General features: G+C 37.7%; 1 protein-coding gene across 8 annotated transcripts in view; it reads left to right on the top strand.

Annotated features, from left to right (window-relative positions):
• The window catches only part of usp54a (ubiquitin specific peptidase 54a), a 69,997-nt gene that overhangs the window by 14,889 nt on the left and 30,993 nt on the right, over positions 1–24,115 (top strand). For 7 of the 8 annotated variants that reach the window (XM_055018599.1, XM_055018602.1, XM_055018598.1 and 4 more), the window contains exons 2-6: positions 11,681–12,500; positions 20,955–21,047; positions 21,133–21,267; positions 21,356–21,469; positions 23,816–23,898. In XM_055018599.1, coding sequence (XP_054874574.1) covers positions 12,294–12,500; positions 20,955–21,047; positions 21,133–21,267; positions 21,356–21,469; positions 23,816–23,898 — 632 coding nt within the window. In that variant the 5' untranslated portion in view covers positions 11,681–12,293. Of the gene's footprint in view, positions 1–1,080; positions 1,842–11,680; positions 12,501–20,954; positions 21,048–21,132; positions 21,268–21,355; positions 21,470–23,815; positions 23,899–24,115 lie in introns of those variants that run through there. The other variant, XM_055018600.1, reaches the window with a different exon arrangement.

The following is a 24,115-nucleotide window of genomic DNA, read 5'->3' as shown; positions in this document are numbered from 1 at the left end:
TTTCCAGTTTATCGGATGAAAACGTGATCTTCTGCATCATTGAAGCTTTTCTGCAAAGAACTAAACCAGATGAAATTAAATAAAGCATTCTGAAATGAGTTTTTATGATTAAATACAAATTTGACTATAATTATTGCTGCAAAATTCTACTCATAATGATGATTATTTTGCCCAGTTAGGCTGAAACTAGACTTGTTTGTGTTACCAAATGTATGGGATTGTATTCTAGATTAATCAATTTATTTATTTTGTACATAAAATGACAAAAAATGGTGAAGTATGTCAGCTCTAATTCTGTGTTTTTCCCTAAAATTTACACAATTATCTTATCAAACTTTTTTTCTCTCCATTGAATAGAAATCAATGCCGCAATCAACCAGACTCCTTTTTATGAATTATTTAAGCAAAATGTCAATAAATGGCTTATGTAGAATCAACAATTATTACCTTTAACCAGCTTATATGTGTAATATATGCTGTATTTAACTGTAAATGCATTTTTTAAATTTTTTTTAAATTTAGAATATAGGCTGATTTAACTATTGTTCATGCTGGCATATAATTATTCATTTTGGATGCACAACAGCAGACTGCTTGGGAAAATTTGCCTTTTGGCTTACTTGGGTACATTTACATTTATTCGAATGTTGATGAATGCAAGTTTTCCCTTTTTCTAAATAAATTAAATTGAAAAAACACTCGGGAAAAACAGCGTTGTGAAACTTAAGCAGACTTTGGAAAAATTAAGTTTTTTAATAAAAATTAGTACTTGAATTAAAGAAGAAGAAGAATCTACAATTAACTGCAAAAATATTCCAAAATTATCGATTTTACAGATGAGTAATTTGAAATTTTCTGTTACTGATATTTGGAATACATGTGCACGGTATATAAGAACATTTTTACAATTACCAAACACAAATGATTGTTTATGTTTCATTAAAAGAGAACTTTTTTGACATTTATTCTTAGTGTTGATTGGCTGTTAATCGATAGGAACCAATCGGATTGTGCTGGTGGCTGGGACAAACAGTTTTAAATTAATTTACTGTATCAGGAATCTGTTATAAACAAGGGTACTGATAATTGTAATAATGCTGAATATCAGACCAGACAATCAGTCAGTCCTCTAATTAATATGAGGATTATTGAGGACACTTGAGAATGTTGCACTTTTCTGTTGTTAAAAGCAAATGATGAAATTATATTTTCATTATTGATTATTTGTTCTTTCTATAGCATATTTGAAAATGAACATGTCTTCGAATATCTTCTTTTGTTTGGCCTTCCTTTCATTTTTAGGCTCAAACTTTATGCATTTTTGCTTAAGACATAAAAATTTTATAGTAACTTATTTATGGTATTTTGTTGATCATCTAATTGATTAACGGACCTGTTATTGCACCTCTAAATCAGGATTCTAGTACCTATTTTTGCTGTTTTGTGCAGAAGCAAGTGCGTGGCATTGATCGCGGAGCTGACTTGCTGTAAAATGTCAGAACGTCCACGGTGAGAGAGGTCTGTTAGCGTCGTCGTCATCGTGAATGTCCAGCAGCTCTGCGGTTTCAGCAGATCTCACTGATGAGCAGCGGTGGTGAAAATGAGCCTGAAAATAAATGAAGGCTGGCAGCTGTAAACTCTCCACGCCGGCCAGAGCGAATCAAATCAATACTCTGTCTGCTGCCAGACCCTTTATCTCTGCTCCTCCACATCTCCATTCCCGCTGGCTTCGTCCCAGTCTGCCCAGTGTTCCCAGTGGCTTCCAGCCTCCTGGCAACTCTCCTGTCAGCCTGCAGAGCGGCTGCACGGAGGCGGCGCCGAGCCAGCCTGGCGAATTAGAGGTGATTATAGAGCTGGAGTGTGTGTCTGTGTGTGTCTGTGTGTGTCTGTGTGTGTCTGTGTGTGTGCGTGTGTGTGTGTGGTGGCTGTAAAGCCTCTGCGACAGACTGGAGTTTTGTTACATAACCAGTTTTACACCAAATCAGCTTCAGTGGTCGCCAGGAGACCAAACAAACTCTGTCCTGCTCTCTGATTGGTCAGTCTCCTCCCCAGGTGTGCTCACGTCACTGTTTTACTCTCTACTGGAATTTTCTTGTAAAAAAAAAAAATAAATAAATAAAAAAAAAATTAAAAAAAAGTTATTTTTTAAAAAATCAGCAAATCAGTCTGCATCAACTTCAACCCTGTGCTGCACTGTGAAAAATTTAAGTTTTAACTGTCATTTTTAAACAATTTACTGTTATTTTGCTGCTTCTTTTTAAATTACAGATTTTATCTTGTAAAATCACAGAAAAAAAGGATTTGTTTACATGTTTACTCTAAAAACAGGCTCAAACTCTACATAATGAAAATTATGTATTTTTGCAAACAATAATGAATTCTTTTGCAATGTTTGACTGTAAAATTTTCAAAGTATTTTTATATCGAGAAATTATTATTGAATTATTTTACAGATACTTTTTGAAAGAATGATATAAAAAATGATGTATATTGAATGGAAAATGTTTAATGTTAAATTACAGACAATATCTAATAAAATCACAGAAAAAAATAGCAATTAACATGTTAACTGTATAAAAAAACAAACAAAAAAAGAAACCAAAATTTTAAAAAATGTCCAAATCAAAAATATGTATTTTTACAAATGGCAATTTATTCTTTTACAGTGTTCCCATAAAAAAATTACAATTTTACAGTATTTAAATCTACTCAAACTAACATTGTTTTACAGATATTTGGTATTATTTTAACATTTTTTTAAAACATTTTTTTCTGCGTTCTAAAATGCCACCATTTTTAATGTGCTTTTCTGGACTGTTACTGCCAGATTTTCACAATTTTTTTTAACAAACTTATTTTTATGGTGTGGTTAAAGCTTAATAAACAGAATTTTTTGGAGTTTGGTTAAATTTTATAATATATTTGGGTGAAAGTGTGCAAGAACTCGCATTACATTTTGGGGATTTTCTTAAAATGTGGTTAAATTTGAATGGAAACATACACAAACTGCCATTATATTTTAAAAATAAACACATTTGCCATGTAATTGATTTGAAGCATGCATAACTTTACGTTTTGTTTTGTAGATTTTCTGAAATTTTTGTAAAACATGCAGTAAATTTGGATGAAATTATGCATAAATTTTCATTTTATTTCGAAATATTATTAAAACTTGGGTAAAATCTGTCATAAATTTAAATGAAAACACAATTAAACTTATCTTTTAGATTATTTTACAGTTTTTCTGAAAACTTAGTTTAAATGTGTAACTTCAAAAGGAAATGTGCATAAAGTCGCTCTATAATTTCTGAAGATTAAAAATTTTAATTTGGGACAAAATCATCATGTTTAGTCTCTTTTGCCTCTCTTATGCGGACACTTTTGTAAAGCCGTGATAATTTCATTGACGAAAACGATGAAGAAAAATATTTGTTGACAGCAGAGAAACTAAAACTAAATGAAGAGTAAAATGTGATGTGTTACTTTCAGCCAGATTTCAAGAAAAGCAGCACATTATCATCTGTTAATTTTCCTTTTTATGGACTAATCAATTAATTGTTGCAGCTCTGCTCGGCGTCTTTGTGTTTTCACCTTCCGTATTTGCCTGATTTAATAATCAACTGTAATTATCCGTTCACCTCCATTGTCAGATAACATAGATAAGTAAAACAGCATGGAAGGATTTATAATTGGGGTGAAATGACCCTTTAAAAACACCACTGGATTAATTACAACATGCACAGTGGTCAATCTAAAAATAAAAGCCCGTGTCGTGAGATTTCGGTTTCTGCATGTTACTCAGTGTGAATGTCAGCAGGGTTTTATCAAGGTCCATTTCTCTAATCCTGGAAGCTCCATAAGCTCCTAACTGCCACTCGCTTGTTCTTCGTTTTTATTCCGTTTAATTAACATTTCGCTGTTGTTGATTCGACCTTGGGACCTTCATGTGTTTCTGTCAGATATAAAAAGCTGCGATCACACAGGAGGACGTACTCCCTTCTCGCTGCCGGGATGCGATAGCGGCAGAAAAACAGCTTCTCCACGGTTCGTAAACGTCATCCGGACACTCTGCCTCCATTAAGCCTCTCTAAAGACTTTTGGCTCCGTTGAATTTGGGTCCACAAAGTGTGGCAAGGGAAGCTCTACATATTAAGTTTTAATAAAGTTTCCAGGCGCTATTGACAAAGTTCACAGCTGAAAGTAGAGATGTCGTGTTGCAGTTGACAGCATGTATTTGTAATATTCCTAAGACATTGCAGTGTGGTTAAGTGGATGTTGCAGTTATTGTGTACACTGCTTGTCCAAAAAAAAAGTGGCACACTCTAATATTTCACTGGACTGCCTTTAGCTTTGAGCATGGCACATATTCACTGTGGCATTATTTTGATACGCTTGTGCAATGCCACAGCATTTATTTCTGTTCAGAGTTGGATTAATTTTCTGCCAAGATCTTGTACTGATAATACAATACAATAACTTTATTAATCTCCGAAGGGAAATTCAATTATCTGGGGTCTCATCTGTTTACTTTAGAATTAAATAGTCTAATTACTGATGGTGAGAAAGATTTTCTGAATCTTTCTGTCCTGCAGTGCAGGGATAGGAGCCGTCCACCTCCCATGTTTTGTTGCTCATTGAGGCAGATATGAAGTGGATGATCCATGTTTGTCAGAATGGCCTCCATCTTGCTCAGTGCACGTCTCTCCACCTCATCCTCCAATGAGTTCAATCTGATTCCAACCACAGAGCCAGCTTTTTTAATCAGTTTGTTCAGATGCATTGCATCCTTGTTTTTTATACTGCCTCCCCAGCAGACTGCAGCATAAAACAGGACACTTGCTACCAGACTGATAAAACATCTGCAGCATCTTACTGCAGATGTCTAATGATCCAAGTCTTCTGAGGCAAAAAAGTCGGCTCTGGCCCTTTTTGTAGATGAAGTCTACGTTTTTAAACCATTCCAACTTATCAAGGTGGACACCTAAATATTTATACGATGTCACCACCTCGATGTCCACGTCACAAGTGTTCACTGGCTGAAAAGGGGGTTTGGATCTGCGGAAATCTATGATCATTCCTTTGTCTTGAGGCGTTGAGTAGCAGGCAGTTTTTGTGACTCCAGTCACTGAAGGCACTTAGTTCAGCAGGACATTAGATTTTTTGGTACCGGTACAATACAGGATGTTTCCATAGAGCAGGCACCCGCCCCAGCTGTAGACTCAGGTTGAAGATCCTGTGGAGACGTTGACACAGTTGTGCAGCACAGTCTTTAAGCAGCCTTGGACACACACTATCTGGGCCAGCGGCTTTCCCAGAGCAAAGTCTCTCAAGCTCTAACATCACCCCTGTCTCTGTGGGGAGATGTCGGACAAAGTCTTCTCCAGAACATCCCAAAGATTCTCAAGGGGCTGGGGTCTGGACTCTGTGGAGGACAATCCATCTCATGCTCCCTGATCCACTCATTCTCAATGTGACCCCCATGAATCCTGGCATCATCATCTTGGAACATGTCCATTTTTTTTTGGACAGGCAGTGTATGTACATGCTGGTAATTATGGGGCAGAATCATGAACAGAAACTCATTTTTCCTCACAGATTTAATTGAACTCTAATGCTTAAATGCAAGGCCCAAGTCGCAAATCTCTGCATTCTGTTTTCCCACTGCAGTGTTGGTTGGTTAGTATCTCCATCACTTTGACGCTTGTTGAGTTTCTGCCCTGTAAGATTCGCTTGATAATCAGTATTGATCGCTACAGAGAGCACAAAGTCGCCAAATGAGGTTCTTTGCTCAGGAGAAAACAGACATTATCCATCTGAACCCATAGCAGTTTCTGGGTCTTTTTTCCCCCACTTTTTTTACTCCCAATCAATGCCCAATCAACTGGTTGGTAACTAGTCAAAAATTAGTGTGTAAAAAGTCAGAAACCAGTATGTAACCTGCCAGAAACCAGTAAGTAACTGATCAGACCTCCCAGAAACCCATTTAACTAGTTAGAAACTAGTATGTAACCAGCAAGACACCAGTCTGTATCCTGTGTGTAATCTGTAAAACAGCAGTCTGTAACCTGCCAGAAACCAGTCTTTAACCAGTTGGTAACCAGTCTATATCTAGTCAGAAACAAATCTAGCCATTGTATAAACAGTCTGTAACCAGTTTAACCAGTCTTTAACCAGTCGCTTAGCAGGACACCAAAACTCCTCTATACAGGACAAACTTTGCTATCTTTGTGAGGACCTTAACTTAAACCTGGTGCTAATCTGAGCCCTTTATGTTGTTACTAGTCATGTTTGAAACTCCCAGTGGTCCTCACAGAAATACCTTTGATCATGTCTGGAAACACACAAAGACGGTGTAATCCTGTACAGACTGTCTGGTCAGGCTAATCCTCCTCACCTCCCCCTGCTCTGACCCGAGCTTTACCTTGATCACTTACAGCACAACACACATTCAGCCGTGTTTGCATCACCTTAACCTAAAACCAACCCAAACCTGACCTTTAACTAACCCTAAACTAAGCCTTCATGCTGAGGTTTAATGATTAATGTGATGAAAAGAGTGGCAGGTCCCCACAGCATCACTAATACTCCCATCTCACTGTCACTCACTCATTCACTCACTCATCTGCTGATTCATTTATGAACGCTCTTATTTATTTAAAATGAGACGGAAGGACTGAATGCGGCAGCTCTGTATGCAGCAGCTGACTTGCTTTTGTCGTTTGAAGAGTCGCTGTGAATCATGGGATATCCAGCGCTCCTGTTTTCAGCAAAGCCACTTGTTTTCGGGTGAAAAGTTCAGAGATGAATCTTGTTTCTGTTGACGTCCTGCCAGCGGGTCACCCAGGGAGTCGGTCAGCTGATCCCTGGTGTAGTAAACAAGCGTTCCCTCGAGCGATCAGCCCTGATCTTACAGCACATACATGTTGTGGAGCACATACAACAGCTAGAGTGGCTTTTTAAAAAAAAAAATCCAGTCATCATTTTCACTGGGTAGGTTGGTAGATATGCTTTCATCCAACCAAAATCTAATTCTCGGCAACCACTGATGTTACTTTCATAAGTCGAAAAGCTCTATATAAAAACCTTCCAGGAATTAATCCATTATTTTCAGAGGAGGGAGGAACAGACCACCTTTACTTTTTGAACTGGCCCAACTTAACGGAGACTGCTTCATCAAATAAATCGTCGGTCTGGCTGCATTTTGTCCAAAAAGTCCAGTGTAAACTTTGCCAACAGCAGTTTGTGTATCATATCCTGATAATCAACATGTTAGATCATCTGAAAATAGCGTTAGCGTCCATCTTTGTTATATTCCTCAATAGTTCTTGTGCCATAATCACCAGTTAATATATCTACACTAGCTTCAAAAGTTTGGGGTCACCCAGACAATTTCATGTTGTCCATGAAAACTCACACTTTTATTCATGTGCTAACACACACAAGGGTTTTCTAATCATCATTTAGCCTTTCAACACCATTAGCTAACACAATGTAGCATTAGAACACAGGAGTGATGGTTGCTGGAAATGTTCCTCTGTACACCTATGGAGATGTTCCATTAAAAATCAGCTGTTTACAGCTACAATAGTCATTTACCACATTAACAATGTCTACACTGTATTTCTGATTAATTTAATGGTATCTTCATTGAAAAAAAAAACTGCTTTCAGAAACAAGGACATTTCTCAGTGACCCCAAACTTTTGAACGATAAATGTTCTGGTTTGTTTGTATTTTTTAGTTAGTATTGTTTAGTATATTCTTTTAAAAAGTTATAGTCATCTTGGGTGGTGCTAAGCCCAGGATGCAGGGATGGTGTCCCTGCAAAATAGTGAATTCTTTTGGTGGAACATTTGCATGCAGGGAGGTGAGTGCTGTTATTAAAATGTCAAATTCCTGCCTTCCTGCACAATACATCTTCAATAAAAACTTATCTGCACGTTGCTGCTGAGAGGTTTTTGAAGGGATTTTAAAATGGTAGCACACAGGTAGCTGAAGGAGAGTAGAAAGATGCAAAAAATGTGTAACCAATATGGCAGGTTTATGCCTGAAGATTACATCTGGTGGATCAGAGTAGTGTTGGGTTGTGGTGCTTCATTATTATTATCATTATGTTAAAGTATGTTTGTGTTTATTCAGACTGTAACAGTCATGTGTTGTATTTCTTGTGATCTAAATTCTCTGATTCAAGCTTCTTAAATAAGAATATTTTCTGGTTTCTTTTCTCCTCCGTGACAGTAAACTCAATACCTTTGGTCAAAACAAGACATTTGTCATATTGGAAACGGTTTCTGACAAACAGCTGATTGATTATTCTAATAAATAATCAACCAAGAAAGCAATTGTTGCATCAGACAATGAGATGTTGCTGAGAGTTTTGCTTTTCCTCAGTTTTCTCTGCTGCACTGAAAACAAACTTTGGATTTATTGCACTGTTGAACTTCCAGTTTGTGTCTGAGTTTTTAATTGTCTAAAATAGCCCTGAAGTTTTCAGCAGGACAGTTTGTTGGACTGCAGGACAGTAAAACCGGTCTGTGGACAGAATGAGCGCAGAGAGACAGAAGCTGTAAATGTTTTTGTCTGTTATTGTGATTGCAGTGAAGAGGAGGAGGTTTCCTTGACTCATTACTCCGTCTGCACAGGCCTTAAATTATCTCCGTCTGAGGTCTTAGAGGAGATTTGAAGGCCTCAAATCCAGTTATTACACGTCTTGCTTTTTACTGAGTAATGTTGGGTTTCCAGAGCTGAAGAATCTGTTTCATTCCTGAACAAACTTTTCATTTACTTCTTCTTTCTTTTTATTCAGTTCTACAGTTTCAACTGCTTTTTTAAGTCCAGTTTTATATAAAGTTTACCTGTACTACTCACCTCTGTTTGCCCTTCATGCAGAGATCTTTAAGACACATTCCACTGACTCACTGCTGTCACTTCTGCGCTGCACAACTTCTTGCTGATAATCCTTCACATGTTTAGTTTTATAAGTCAGAGATGGAGTGGATTATGTGCTTTGATCCGCTGGTGGACTTCTGATGTGAAACATCTGCAGGAAGTGTTTAACAGCAATAAAAAAGAAAGGGTTTTCTGTCAGTGAAGAGAAAATGTTTTCAAGTAGAGCTGTGAGTCGAAGATTACAAGAATTTATCAAGAAAACAGGATGAAGTTTGCCCTGATACTGATGCTATTAAACAGAGAATAAAGGCCTAACTCTGTTGATGTGTCAGTAAACATACTATGTGCAGCTTGTACAGGACATTAGAAACGTAAATTAAAGTAATATAAAGTCTTACATTTCAGTTAGAAATAGAACTGCTGTATTTACTGTTTCAGCAGATTGAAATGATTTGTGTAAAAAAAAAAACAAAAAAAAAAAACAGGATACAGACAAATAAAATAGGCGCTGTCAGACAGTTTAAAATATCTTTTAAGACGTTTGCATCTTCAGACTGAGGTTGAGCAACACAAACGTTAAACTGCATAAACAGTCATGTAGCATGACATCATTCTCCCAGATTGTGGAGACACTTTCTCTTAACTGTTAATGTATTTCCTAAACCAAAGGAGAATCTTGGTAGTTTTCTCCATGCAGTGATCTTTATCTTTACATCACACAGTGCTCAGCTGGTGGTCGAGCTCAGTTTGTCTGGAAGTGAAGAGATGCATAACAAAAGAAAACCCTCCCGTCACCTCCATGAAGGAGGAAGACGCACAAAAGGGCTGCCGTGACATTGCAGTTGTTTTTGTGGCGGTTTTGCAGCTGTCTGTGGTTGCTGTGTGTCTTTGTAGCTCGGCTCTGTGACTTTTAGGAAAAGATATATTAACAGATTCTCCACACAGCAGCTCCTCGGGGGCCTGAAAAGCCAGAAGGCCCCTGGGCTGCCAGTGGATGATTTGGGGTAAATATCTAATTGTGGGTTGATTTGTGGTGTGATTTTTTTGAAGTCAGTTTAATATTTATTGTGTAATAGATTTAAAATGTGATGAAGCATTATCTCAGTTAAACCTGGGGTCAAACATGTTGCAAAGTGTATATTCTACGTTTTGTGATTTGCAGCTGCATTTCTTTAGATTTCAGTTTAGATTTTAAATCACAGTTGTGCCAAGCAATCTGTGTAGTTATCAGTTCATGGGTCAGTTGCACTTAGAAATTGCATACTGCATGGAATTAATGGCAAAAATTTCAATACATTTATCACGATTAAATGCAGCGAAAAACTAAATCTGAATTTTATCCGTGCATGAACTCAGTGAATAAGTGGCCACTACTTGCAGCCTTATTAGTCTAAATGAATTTAAAGTCAACATAAAAACCTGATATTTGCAGCATTTTTGATAATTTGAATTGAATTATTTTACACTGGAATCTGCACATTATTTTGTAGATGAAATAAAAGTTCTGCAGTGCACTCCACTCGCTTGCCTTTGCCTACTAAATCAAGATAAAAAAAAATCACATTTGCAGTGTAATAAATCATTTGAATCTGATTATTTTATATTGAAGTGATGGCAACAGATTGGGAGCAGAGCAGCAGCAGAAATTTATATGATTTCTAAAAATAAATCAACTGGTGATTCAGTGCAAGAACGACTGAGGAATATTTACAGATATTATACCCAACTTTTTAGACAAAATGCAGCCACACTGATGACTTCTTTCACATGTTGTCAGTTAGTTTAAAGCCAACTGAGTAAATATTCAGTAGACGTTATATACACTACCATTCAAAAGTTTGGGGTCACTTAGAAATGCCTTTATTTTTGAAAGAAAAGCATTTTTTCAATGAAGATAACATGAGTTAGAAATACAATCTAGACATTGTTAATGTGGTAAATGACTATTCTAGCTGGAAATGACTGATTTTTAATGGAATATCTCCATAGGAGTACAGAGGAACATTTCCAGCAACCATCATTCCTGTGTTCTAATGCTACATTGTGTTAGCTAATGGTGTTGAAAGGCTAATTGATGATTATAAAACTGTTGTGCAATCATGTTAGCACATGAATATAAAGTGCAAGTTTTCATGGAAAACATGAAATTGTCTAGGTGACCCCAAACTTTTGAAGGCAGTGTAAGTTGAGCCTTGATTATTTCTCCCATGTGGACAGCACAGATGCATGGTGGTTTCAGGGACACTGTTTTATCAGTTCTCGTACATGCGCAGTAGCTCCTATCTGTGTATTCTTTGCTCTTGTAGCGTAGTCGCCACAGTTTTAAAGCTGCACACAAGCTTGGAGATGATAAATTTACGCCACGGAGACCTTTACCAGAACATATAATACCATTTTCAGCCTCCGTTAGATTGGGCCATTTCACAGTTGTGAGAACGCGGGGGTGTTTGCTGGTACTTTGTTCCGTCCGCAGCCCAAAATAATGGATTAGTCTTGGAATGCTGTTAATGTAGAGCTTTTCTCTTCATGAAAGTAACACCAGCAATTGTTCCACCAATGAGAACTTAGTCTGATGAGGGCATATCGACCAACCTATCGATCAGTCGATCTGGACTCTACAGACATATTGACTCGTCCAAATCAAAATGTCCATTTAGTCAACAAGTAAACTAGTCAGGAAGATCCTGTATTATTCTGCATTTAAATGTATTTATTTTAATGTGAGCATTGCAGAAACTGTGTGAGTTTATTTTCCTGGATGCTGAAACCTCTTTGTTCTCCTTCCTGTGCAGATCCGTCCTGAGTCCAGCTGACCTCTGACCTCTGACCCGCATTTGTGTCGGACTCTCGGCTGCCGGTCGCGATGAAGACGAGGATGAGGTGTTGACGTGTGAAAGGAAGGCAAGGGTCATCACACCTGCAGCTCACAGATGGACAAGGATGAGTCCCTGAAAGTCTTGGATTACACAGCGGAGGACTTTGGGAATTCTTGGGATTCTCTGCGTGAGGCACAGCAAACAAATAAAAACTAGAGGCTTGTTATTGTGTTGGAATGTCGAACTAAAGGATCCTTGAATACAGAGGCAGTGGAATGTACAATAAATGATCTGTGGAATGTAAAACTGATAAAACAATTCAGCACATTTCTAATCTCACAAATGTCCCAAACTCTGGATTTTATTGGGTTTTTTTTTAAGTCAAAGAACTTTCTGGGTTCCCAGAATTTAGCTGTCTTGTCAGACTTTTGGAATTGAGCTGCTTTTTTGTGCTCAAACTTGCTTCATCCATTTTTTCCCCACATTTTTTAAATTTCCATCCTCCTCTCGGTCGGAGGAAATGGATCCTCGGATACGAGAACAGACGACAGGAAGTTGATCAACAGACAAACCGATAGAGAGGAGGGATATGTCGTGGAAGAGGAACTACTTTGCGTCAGGCGGCGGCAGTGGTGGCGGCAGCGGTGGAAGCGGCGTCAGTGGCGGCGGAGGAAGTGGAGGAGGAGGTGGGATGCAGGGAATCCTGACACCTCGCACCATGACGTCCATCGCTCCCAGTAAAGGGCTGAGCAACGAGCCGGGACAGAACAGCTGCTTCCTGAACAGCGCCCTGCAGGTACCCGAGATACCTTCTACACCTGTTGAGTTTTCATACATATATGCAGCATGTGATGCAGTTATCTCAGAACATCATCTTCTTATAAATATTGCCACGTTAATCTCAATAATTAACACTGCTGTGGGGTCTTAGTGGTAATATTTATATTAGTTTGGTTAAGTTCTGTAATTTATGACACTGTGGGATCATAAGTTATTCTCCATAATTAATATTACTTTGCAATACATACATTTGAACACTTGAAAATCACTAAATTTTCTGTTATATATGGCTAAAATATGGGGTGAAAACGTGCATATTTAATTTGAACATTTAACATAGAAGGATTTATAGAAGCAAGTTGTGCTTGGTGTCAAAATTTAGGGCAATTCCTGTACTTTCACATGGTGTCTTCTATTTTGTGATACTACCTATCCCACATGCTGATATTGACCTTTGAATCCGAAGGTCGGACAGATATTTTTGATTTTTAGCTGTTCATATATCATACATAACATAAGATAGGACCTTTATTTTACAGAGATCCATTCCCTACGTAGCCAAGATACAGCACATAAAATTTCTAATGATTAGGATGATTAGTTTTTGTGTAACAGGTGGCCAAAAGTAGCATTTTAGAAGTTTGCGATGGATAAAATCTCAACTTTGTCATTCTCTGTAACGTGCAATTATAAATTTTAAGTAAATATTTTCACATTTCTTAGGACTATGGATTCGTATGAAATGATCCTGAAAATTTCAGACCTCTAGCTCTTTTTGTTCAGAAGTTATAGAAGCCTGAAAATAGCCAAAAATTTCAAGTCTTAATTTTGATGGCAATTTTAGGGTACCCCCTACCTACTTCAAATGATCATAACTTTGGAACTCTGTACAATTAAGCCTTGCAATTTTGGATCTTTCCATCATATATAATGTTCTATAAGTATGTAAAAGTTTAGAAAAATCTGAGGAGGTCAGGTGGGGACCACTTGATGAAATGATATGTAATGACCCTTGTGTCTCTTTGTGGTTGTTTTTTGTCTTTTTATGGTCATTTTCTGTCGTGTTATCATTATTTTGTCCCTCTTTGTGGCATTTTGTGTCTCTATGGTCATTTTTGTGTCTTTTTAAATAAGATGCACATATTCTTTCATGAGTAGAAGCACTGATAGGGAAGTATTAATAAAATAACGAACAAATTAATCATTAGGGTAAATGATCAGCCCTGGTTGCAGCTTCGCACTGTAAAAATGGCTGCAGAAATTGCAGCGCGAAGCCTCTCTAAGCTCTTTTAGCTGCAGTTCCACCGCAGTGCCTTTGAGCCAGTCGGTCGACTCTACAGCAGGTAAACAGCAAGACTCCATCCGCTCACATAACAACCAGCCTGTAATGAGCAGCTCGGCATTACCTCCCAAACTCGCTCGTGACTCATCAGCCTTTTTATTTTTTTCGTTTTGGGTGGGGGTTGGTGTGTTGTCTGAGCCGAGATGCTGTGAGAGCAGTAATTACTGGTGTTGTTGGTTTAAATGGAGGCTGAGTCATGAAACTGCCAAAGCTTACAGACACTCGGAGACAGCATCACAGAAGTCAGAGGTCGCCGAGGATAATGAAGTGTCATCAGCTGGACGTCTCCCAGGTGATAAACAGTGTGTGAATAAAGCTTAGCAGGGCGTCCACCATGTGGCTGGAGTTCTGCAATTAGGTGTGCAAGTTTGAGCTGCCTGCACTCTTCTTAGGTGTTTCATTTTCTTGCAGCTTCATTCTTTAAAGGGAAATGCTGCACTGATTTATCGGACTGTGTTAAAAAATAACATGTTATTTACACCAAAGAAACTCTTGGCACATTATTATGAGAGGCAGGTGTGTTGTAGAGGGACAAGGTGGTTGTTTTGTGTCTTTCTGTGGTTGTTTTGTGTCTCTACAGAATTTGGTTCCTGTTTGTAGTTATTTTTGCAGCTCTATATGTTTATTGTTTCTCTTTGTGGTAGCTTGGTATCCTTTTATGTCTTTATGTGGTTGTTTTGTGTGTTTTTGTGGTTGTTTTGTTTCTCTTTGTATCATTTTAGGTCTCTTTGTGGTTGTTTTGCATGTCTTTGTCGTTTTTATGTGTTTTTGTGATTGTTTTTTGTCTCTGTGGTTGTTTTGTGTCTCTTTGTGGTTGTTTTATGTGTCATTGTCGTTTTTGCAGTTCTGTTTATTATTTGTGTGTCTTTGTGGTTGTTTTGCATCTCTTTGTATCACTTTATGTCTCCAGGTGATTGATTTGTGTCTCTTTGTGGTTGTTATGTGTCCCTTTGTGGTCATTTTGTGTCCCTCTACAGTCATTTTATTCCTCTAGAGTTATTTTGCAGCTTTTTGTGTTTATTTCTGCCTTAAATAAAGTTTTTTTTTGTATAGCACTTATAAAAAGCATTGTCTTTTAGCAATCAGAAAAACATAAATTTAATATATACACTTCTGGTCAAACTTGATGACCATTTTCAATGCAGGATGTGTAATGCAGTATTTTTATTAGTACTCTTATTTGAATAAAATACTTCGTGCACAGCTGGATCTGTGTACTGTGAACACACTTCTTCCTCCTGACTCGTCTGCACCAGTCAGTGAGGAAACTTCCCCACTAAGACCCTCCGGCAGCCGTCCGTCCGTCCATGTTGCTGTTGTCAAACCAAGTCGATCGGAGGGATTGTGAGGTTTCAGACTGTGAGTCGAGTTGAGCCGAACTGAGCTGAACGGAGGCGGCGGACCGGAGGATTCATCAGGCCGACGGGAGGCTCAGCGGCTCCGACATGTGACGAAGACAAAGTGAAGAGGAAGAACATCGCAGTAACAAGCAGCTGAGGCTGTTCATCCTCCTCATCCTCTTTCTAAGAAACATCCCAGAAACATTTCACATATTCACAGTCACCTTATTTCACTTTATTTAATTCTCCTTATTGTGTTATGTATTTATGATGTGATATATTTATGATAAATGTCTTTGTGGTTGTTTTGTGTCTCTTTGTGTCTCTTTTGTGTCTCTTTGTGGTTGTTTTGTGTCTCTGTGGTTGTTTTGTGTCTCTGTGATCATTTTGTGTCTCTTTGTGATTGTTGTTTTGTGTCTCTTTGTGGTTGTTTTGTGTCTCTTTCTTTTTTGTGTCTCTTTGTGGCTGTTTTGTGTCTTTGCAGTTGTTTAGCATTTCTTTTTAACATTTTGTGTAATTGTGGTTGCTTTGTCTAGTAAATTTTTGTCTGTCTTTTTTTTTCTCTGTGGTTATTTTGTGTTTCTCTGTGGTATTTTTGTGTCTCTTTGTGGTAGATTTGTGTGTCTTTCATTGTTTTGTGTTACTTTGTAATGGCTTTGAATGTCTTATTGTTTTGTTTTGCATTTCTTTGTAACATTTTGTGTTCTTGTGGTTGTACTGTGCAGTCATTATGTGTCTCTGTCTTTGTTTTGTGTCTTTTTGTCTTTATTGTCTGTCCTTTGTATCATGTTGTGTCTCTTTTTAGTTATTTTGTAGCTCTTTGTGGTTTTGTTGTCTTTTTGTGATGATTTTCCAACTCTTTACGTTTTATTGTGTTTTGTTGTTTTGTATCTTTTTGTCTCTGTGATTATCTTTGTGTTTTGTATCATTTTGAATTTCTTTGTGGTAGTTTTTGTCTATTTGTGTTCATTTTGCATCTGTCGTGTCCCTTCAGATACAAATCATACATATCATGTCCCATCAGATTTCCTTCTTTGCTTTAGGTCTTTAAATGACTTTATCAATGAAAGTCTTTTGGCAAAAATGCAACTAATTATCAGATATTTTGATAATGAAATAATTGTTTGATTTAAAATACTAGATGCTTAGGGGTGTAAGCTTCTCATATGTGAGGATTTTATGGGTTTCTTTGTCAAAAAAACCCCCAACAGACATTTAACAACGACATCTTGAACAGTTTTTCACATTTTATTGACAACACAGTTGCAGTACAAATGTAAAACAGAAGAGAGAACCAAAATTGTGACCATGAAGCGTTGTGTTGAAAAGCTTCTGTTCAGGATTTGAGTTTTTATTATTGCAGTATTTTTGCTGCTGCTTCCTCAAGTGTCTGCAGACTCACAGAAGAGAACTTCTCTCTGAACCCTGGCGTCTGATTAGTGGAGTGAAAGGACTCGTAGCCAACAGTCCCGTACGGATACCTGCCCGACCTGCTGCTGCTTCGTCCTGCAGCACCATATTGGAGCCGGTGGGGGGGACAGGAAGGAGAAAACAAACACACCCAAAGTGCTGAGGCTGCAGTGTGCTGGCTGAGGACTCACCATGAACCACATTCACACCTCAGCTTCAGCCGCTGTCGGTTATTTTTAAATATGAGGAATTGAAAGATCATGTCGTGGCTTTTAATCGTCTATTTAATTGTTTAAATTCTGTTTCTTTGTGCGTTCACCTCCAGTATTGTCTTTGTACAATTTTTACTATTTATTATTTTATCTCAGTTCAACTTATTTCTTATATTGGGTAGGAATATTTTGTGTCTCTGTGGTAGTTTTGTCTCTCTTTGTGGTCATTTTGCATCTCATGGTCATTTTGTGTCTCTGTGGTCATTTTGCGTCTCTTTGTGGTAATTTGGTGTCTCTGTGGTCTTTTTGTGTCTCTTTGTGGTCAATTTGTGTCTCTTTGTGGTGGCTTTGTGTGCTTTTCATTGTTTTTTTTGTTACTTTGTAATGGCTTTAAATGTCTTTGGTGTCTGTGGTCTTTTATATGTCTTTGTTTCTCATTGTTGTCACTTTGTCGTCATTTTGTTTCATTTTGTGGTCGCTTTGCATCTCTTTGTAGTGGTTTTGCTTGTCTTTGTCGTCGTTTTGTGTCACTTGATGGTTATTTTGTTCGTCTTTTGATTGGTGCTTTCATCAGTAACATGTCAGAATAGCGAAAAATGCCAATTTTATTGTCACGTTTTGGTCTTTTACGAAAGAGACTCAGCTCTCTGATATAGAAGAAGAAAACTGATTATTTGCTTCACTGATTGTTTCATCATGTATAAAATGTCAAAAAATACAAGAAATTCCCAACATGTAGTGCTTATTTTGTCACATTAATAGTCCAAATTTTCAATTATGTGTAACATCAGACAAATAGAAACCATTAAGCTGCACATTTGAGAGGCTGGAGGCAGAGAATGATGGTATTTTTGCTTGAAAAAATGACAAAACTGGTTGATTTGTAAACACAGCAGCAGCAGTAGTCTATAAACTCCTCATTAAGTGGCGTTAACCAGCCCGATATTTACCCCAGTTTGTCTCTTAGTTTAGCTTCACCTCAGTTCGTGGCTTCACAGTTGACTTTCAGCTCCACAGAAGTAACTCTGGGGATTCAAACTTGTCTGACCTCCAGCTTTTTAAAACCCTCCTCATAAATAAAGAAATGAAGAAATTCCTCTATGTCTGGATTCCTGCAGCTCAGCGGGAGAGAAGACGATCTCTGGAGGCCTGGAAAAGACCAGAACAAGAGGCTAAAGGGGTGTAATGTTCCTTTAAACAGATTTATAAGACCAGAAGAGATTTGATGTCACATGATTTCATTTTTGTTTTATTTGAAATGCACAACCCCGGAATCAGATTGAGGTGCAGGTGGGGCTGAAATATACACCAAACTAATTAGATTTTATTGGAAATTTGGGGTAAAAATGTGTGGTTTTGACACATTTTCTTCCTCTGCTGCCTCTCAATCAGCATCAGATGTTAGCAGGCTTTTTTACTTTTAATGTGGTGAACCTGACAGATGCCCCGACTTCAAATAAAACATTAAATGCTCGATATATTTTTCAAAGTCAGGTCAGCTGCAGCTCTGTCTTTGTGGTCGTTTTGTGCCTTTTTGTGCTGATTTTGAATCTCTTAGTGGTCGGTTTGTGTTTTTAAAAGTCATTTTCCCCCTTTGTAGATGTTTTGGGACTGTTTTGGTCATTTTAGATCTTTAATACTTACCTTTGCTGCATTTTTTTGTAGTTGTTTTGCCACATTCTGGTCATATTGCATCTTTAGAGTTCTATTTTGTGTCTCTTGAGGCTGTTTTGTGACTTTTTTAAGCTATAAAGTGTAACTGTTGTCGAGTGGCAGCAGCATCAACCTCTTTCCAAGTGGTAATTACAGGGCTCTTGTGCATTAACTCCCAAGTATTCCTGGCTGCAGTTTGCAGAATGTGGCGAGGCTCAACGATGAGTGTATAATCTCTTACAGTGACCTCATTTGTTTAAATTTAAGTACCGAACAAGAAATGTTTCATAAATATGCATCTGACACAAGGACTATCATCACCTGCTGCTCAGTTTGACCAGGAAATACACACAAACTTCCTTGTATGTCGTTTTAAAAAGTCTGAAACTTGGTTCAGTTAATGCAACGGCAGACCAACACTCGGTGACATTTGTTCTCTGTGACACATGCAGCATCATGTTTTATATCTTCCCTCTTCTTGTCACACAAACGCACACACAACAGAAGCCGTTTTATCCTTGAGGCAAACACACTCCATCTCCCATCATCACTCTCACACAATCTGCACAAGTCGTCGTCACGCAGGACTCCAGATGGTTTCCTGAAGCAGATGGAGAGTGATGAACACATACTTTCTGCTCGTCCTCCGGTCAGAAAACTCGATCTCTGATTGGTCAATCGCGGTCTCAGGTCAGTGGCGACCGTGCTGACAGGTGATTGGCCGACAGCTGTGGTGATGTAAAGACATCACATCGAGTTTTTAGCGGAGTCGCAGCAGCAGGAGCGAGAAGCTGCTGCAGCGGAAATGTCTGACTTTTAGAAGTTTGTTTGGATTTTTACATTTTTTACGGAGTCTTTAGCCTCCTCACTTTGTCCTGCAAAGGTGAGCATCTTAAAACACCTGGAATCTGTTTCTGGATTTTATCACCTGCTGCAGAGATGTGGAGAGAAAAGCTACGTTTAACAATGTTTTTATTTATTCTGAAAAATTGTGAAATTTGGTTTATTTCACATTCTTGAGTTGGTTCTCTTGCCTGCTGAAGTATCAAATGTTGCCAGGTAGCAGGAAAATGTTTTGTTTTAGTATTTCAGGGATTAATTACTGTTTAGTTTGAAGTTTTTGAAGTGATATGAAATCTATTTTTGATCAGACATCTACTGCAGGATCAGAGTTTCTGGAAGCAACAGCAGTTGGTTTAAAAGAAGAAAACCTATTTTGCTAATTAATCAAGAAAGAAAATACAGAATTTTTGATGATTTTGTCTTCTAAAATTTAAGAATTTGCTTCTTTTCCAAATTTTGTATGATAATAAATAAAAGGTTTTGGACGAAACAAGGCATTTAGTGACGCAAACGTGACTTATTTTATGTAACCTTTATTTACCTAAGTGACGTCAGCTTCAACAGAGACACAATTGCAGGCAAATAAAACAGTTGAACCAGTTGATGATGTGTGAAGTAAAATCATTTTCAGAACAGGATTTGTTAAAATAAACTGAAACCGGACTGTTGGGGAAAGAATCATTTACCACATTTAGTTTGATAATTCAAGCTCTTTCTTTCTGATTTAAGTTATTTAAAGATGCTAACAAACACAAGTGACCATGTTCAGACCGGTGAACCATAGTAAGAGGAATAAACGTTTGATTCCGTCTCATTGGGACAGCTACTGTATGATGTGGAGGTTCGGTTGTTTGTTCTTTGTTGCTGTTTTCATGCTTTTGTCGAACTGTAAGTCGAACATTTCTGAATGGCATGAGTGAACGTCTTTACATGTGGTGAGTCTGGAAACGTCACCTTAAAATGTGTTTGCATTTGTATGAGCAGTCGGAGTAGATGGGGAAAATATAATGAAACACTAGTAGTTTTAAATACCAGCGTAGTGTCTTTGTTTTTCCTGCTTCATAAGGGACTCGAAGAGAAATGTACAGATAGACAAGCAATATTAAATACACTCCTAACTTATGATAACAGAAGCCACCATGTTCGCTGAAAGTTAGCAATGTTAGCCTAAAAATTGATAATGTTAGCCCCTATATTAACAAAACAAGCTAATGTTAGCCTAGCCAAAATAACATTAGCCTAAACAACGAAATACAAAATGCTATATTAGCCTAAAGATTACATTAGCCACTACTTTAGTCTAAACGGCATAGTGTTTGTTGCTACATTAGCCTAAGAAACTAATGTTAGGCCTGTTGAGCAGTGATGTTCTCAACCTGTTTATTCAAATCTTCGTATTTAAAAAAAATGGTCAAACTCTTAAATGACATTTTTGTTGATGAATACCGAGTGGTTTTTGCTTTTATTTTAAATGTTTTATCCATTTGTCAGCATTAAATTAAGTTGACTGCAGGTGTAAATTAGCTGTTAATCTAACTGCAGCTTATTTACACTGTCTTTAAAATGTCAGTGCTGATTAACTAATAAAGAAATAAATGCTTTCTGATGATTGTGCTGCTGTCCTTTTTGTCTTTAGTGACCTGATGTGTTACTGTGTTTGTGTCTCTCAGGTCTTGTGGCATCTCGACATCTTCCGTCGCAGTTTCCGTCAGCTGACCACTCATAAGTGCATGGAGGACTCGTGCATCTTCTGCGCCCTGAAGGTGAGAACCAGTCCGGCTGATAATCTGCAGCTAACTCTGCAGTGTCCTCCTGTTTCTGACCTCGCAGCGTGTCTGTCTTCCTCAGAGTATCTTCGCTCAGTTTCAGTATAGCAGCGAGAAAGTCTTACCGTCCGACGCTCTTCGCAGCGCACTCGCCAAAACCTTCCAGGACGAGCAGAGGTTCCAGCTCGGCATCATGGACGACGCCGCAGAGTGCTTTGTACGACGACACACACACGCTGCAGGAAGTGACATCACTGCAGTTTACTGGTCATGCTGGTCCTCACTGGCGTTCTGTGTTTGTGCAGGAAAACATCCTGATGAGGATCCACTTCCACATCGCAGATGAGAGTAAGGAAGACATCTGCACGGCCAGACACTGCATCCCCCATCAGAAGTTTGCCATGACGCTGTTTGAACAGGTGAGTAGGGTCAATGTATGATTGTGGGACTTTTTGTAACATAGTTGAAAGGAATCATAGTTGACATTTCTGCCGTTTTCAGGCCTAAAATCAACATGGCCGCCTATAACCAAACACCACATGGCATTTTTACAGAAAGATTCTTCGAAACATTATATATACAATTTAGTAAAATTGAAATTGAAAGTTATTTCTAAAGATATTGTAGTAAACCTGTTGTCATGTGATAAATCCACACTTGACTCACTCACTACTTTATATTAAATAACTCAGAAAGCCTTGAAGTCTTTCCAGTCTTTTCTTCAGGAGGAAATGACATCATGTGGAGCAGGTCATGTGATCTGGAATTAACACACTTCCTTGAGAGGTGTTTTTGTAATGGGGAACTTAGTTGAAAGTGATTTCTCGGACACAGATACAATTAGTTATTTTCCATATAAAATTTGACGTATTGCCAAAAAAGAAATATCTGTCATGATTATCTAACAAGAACACAATCAAATACATTTTTTAATGAGCTCATTTATTATTCTTTAGCTAATTAGAAGGTGGTTGTCATTAAATTTGGACGGTTTTTTAGTTGACATTTTAGTGATATTCAGTCATTTTTTCTTAATAAATGATTGTTTCCATAATAAATAATTAAGGAATTTGTAAAGACGTGATCATAATGAAAATAAAAGCATTAGTTTTTTTTTTACTTTTACTAAAAATGTATGCAAGATATATCCCTCAGTTATATATTGACCCAGTCAGCCGCTGACATCCTCTCTGCTGCAACAAGATACAGAAAACACATCCAGAACTATTTATTTAGATTAAAGAACAAAAAACAGCTCTGGATTTATCAGGAAAAACACCCAAACTGTAAAATTTTCAGGGGGCCACATATTTTCAAATCTGTATTAACCCAGCAGTCAACCAGTGTTAGCACAACAAAAACTCATAATAAGATAAAAATACGTTTTCACACCGAGTGGAGACCCTGGAGTTGGTCCCTCATTTCTTACACTGGAAAAAATGTTAAAAATAAAAGCTGCAACTCTCAGCACAAGTAGTTTCTGGGCATTTACAGGTCATTCCAGAATTGGAGGATATTTTGGATTCAAAATTTTTGAAAAATAGACCTTCTTATTTTACAATTTTCTGCTCCATATTCATCTATAATAGGTAATAAACCATCAAAGGCTTGATTAGCTCGGCTTACACATCAATGATAGAATTTTTATTCCATGTTTTATTTGTTGTTTGCTAACCCTACTCGAATCACAGTAACACGTTGTTGTGGAGCACGTTCCATGCATAATAATTAGTATATAAAAAATTTTTCCCACAATTACTAGATACATCAATTAAAAAAAAAATACCAAAAAAAACGAGATTTAAATTTCATTATAACTGTCTGAGATTCAGTTTGGTCATCAGAGGGGTGGGACAAGAGAAAAATGGCATTTTAGGGGGAACTCCAGACTTAGTTGGTATTTTAAAAAATATTTTCAAATATTCTTTTCTCCTATTTTTTTTTTTTTTTTGCTTTTTTAGATTTGGTCTCAGGACAAGTAAAATTCCACAACAAGTGCATGTTTTAGTATTTTGTACATGGATTATTTCCACTCACTTTGGGCCCAATTTTCACTGCAATATGAAGTCTTGCACCTTTATGGAAACAGAGCAGCCACGACTAACAGGAGAGAACTCAGAAATATTGTCAAGACAATTTCATTTCTTGGGTTTATTTTTATGTTACAAAATTAAAAAAAAAACTGGAATCAACATGTCCAATGCTTGTCTCTTATCTGCTCTGTGTGAACACAGTCTGCATTCAGGTGAAAGTTCCCAGAATTTTTGTCATGTGTCTGTTGGTTGCATCTGAGTCATGAATGGCTTCACAGTTGTACGGAGAAACACATAATTTTTTGGTTTTGACTGAATCTGTTTTGAGCTAATGGCTTATTTTTGGTATTTTTTTAAAGAGATATTAAGACTAAATTGAGTGTGATGAAGCATCATGACTTTAAACTCGAATTCGAATTTGGTTTTGGGTTTCAGAGATTTAATGTCCAGCATGAGCAGCATAAAAGATTACAGCAAGCAAAAACTGTGAGTGTTTATTTGGGCACCTGGTGAATATTTAAGAAACAGACTTGATCTTTAAAATCTGTGAGCCTGTTGTCTGAAATGTGGCATTTTTTTTGTCTACATAGAAGATGAAAAATGCCTTAAAAGCCATAAATATCTACAGAAACAGTCTTCATACTGAGATATTGTGATGTTATATCTCTGAGCTTGATAAATTAAAGAGTAAAGCGTCGGATGTGATGTTTACCTCGTGTCGTTGTGTGTCAGTGTGTTTGCAGCAGCTGTGGAGCGTCCTCAGACCCTCTGCCCTTCATTCAGATGGTCCACTACATCTCCACCACCTCCCTGTGGTGAGTCTCCGTTTGTGCACTTAGTTCAGCTTCAGGTTTGGGTTTAGGGTCCTCACAAATACACAAGTCCAAAAGTGTGTGTCTGCGTTTTGGAGGCTCTATGTTTAGCTCCTGTATCACTCGAGGTAAGTTGAGGCCACACCCCCTCCCACTCCTGTCGCTAGGTAACACGCCAGGGTCACCACGGCAACTGGCTAATCGCTGTCTTTATCACGGC

This window comes from Amphiprion ocellaris, chromosome 16, assembly GCF_022539595.1.
Source record: "Amphiprion ocellaris isolate individual 3 ecotype Okinawa chromosome 16, ASM2253959v1, whole genome shotgun sequence".
NCBI lineage: Eukaryota > Metazoa > Chordata > Actinopteri > Pomacentridae > Amphiprion > Amphiprion ocellaris.
The sequence above is the reverse complement of the archived record's forward strand: the minus strand, read 5'-3'. Positions and strand labels throughout refer to the sequence as shown.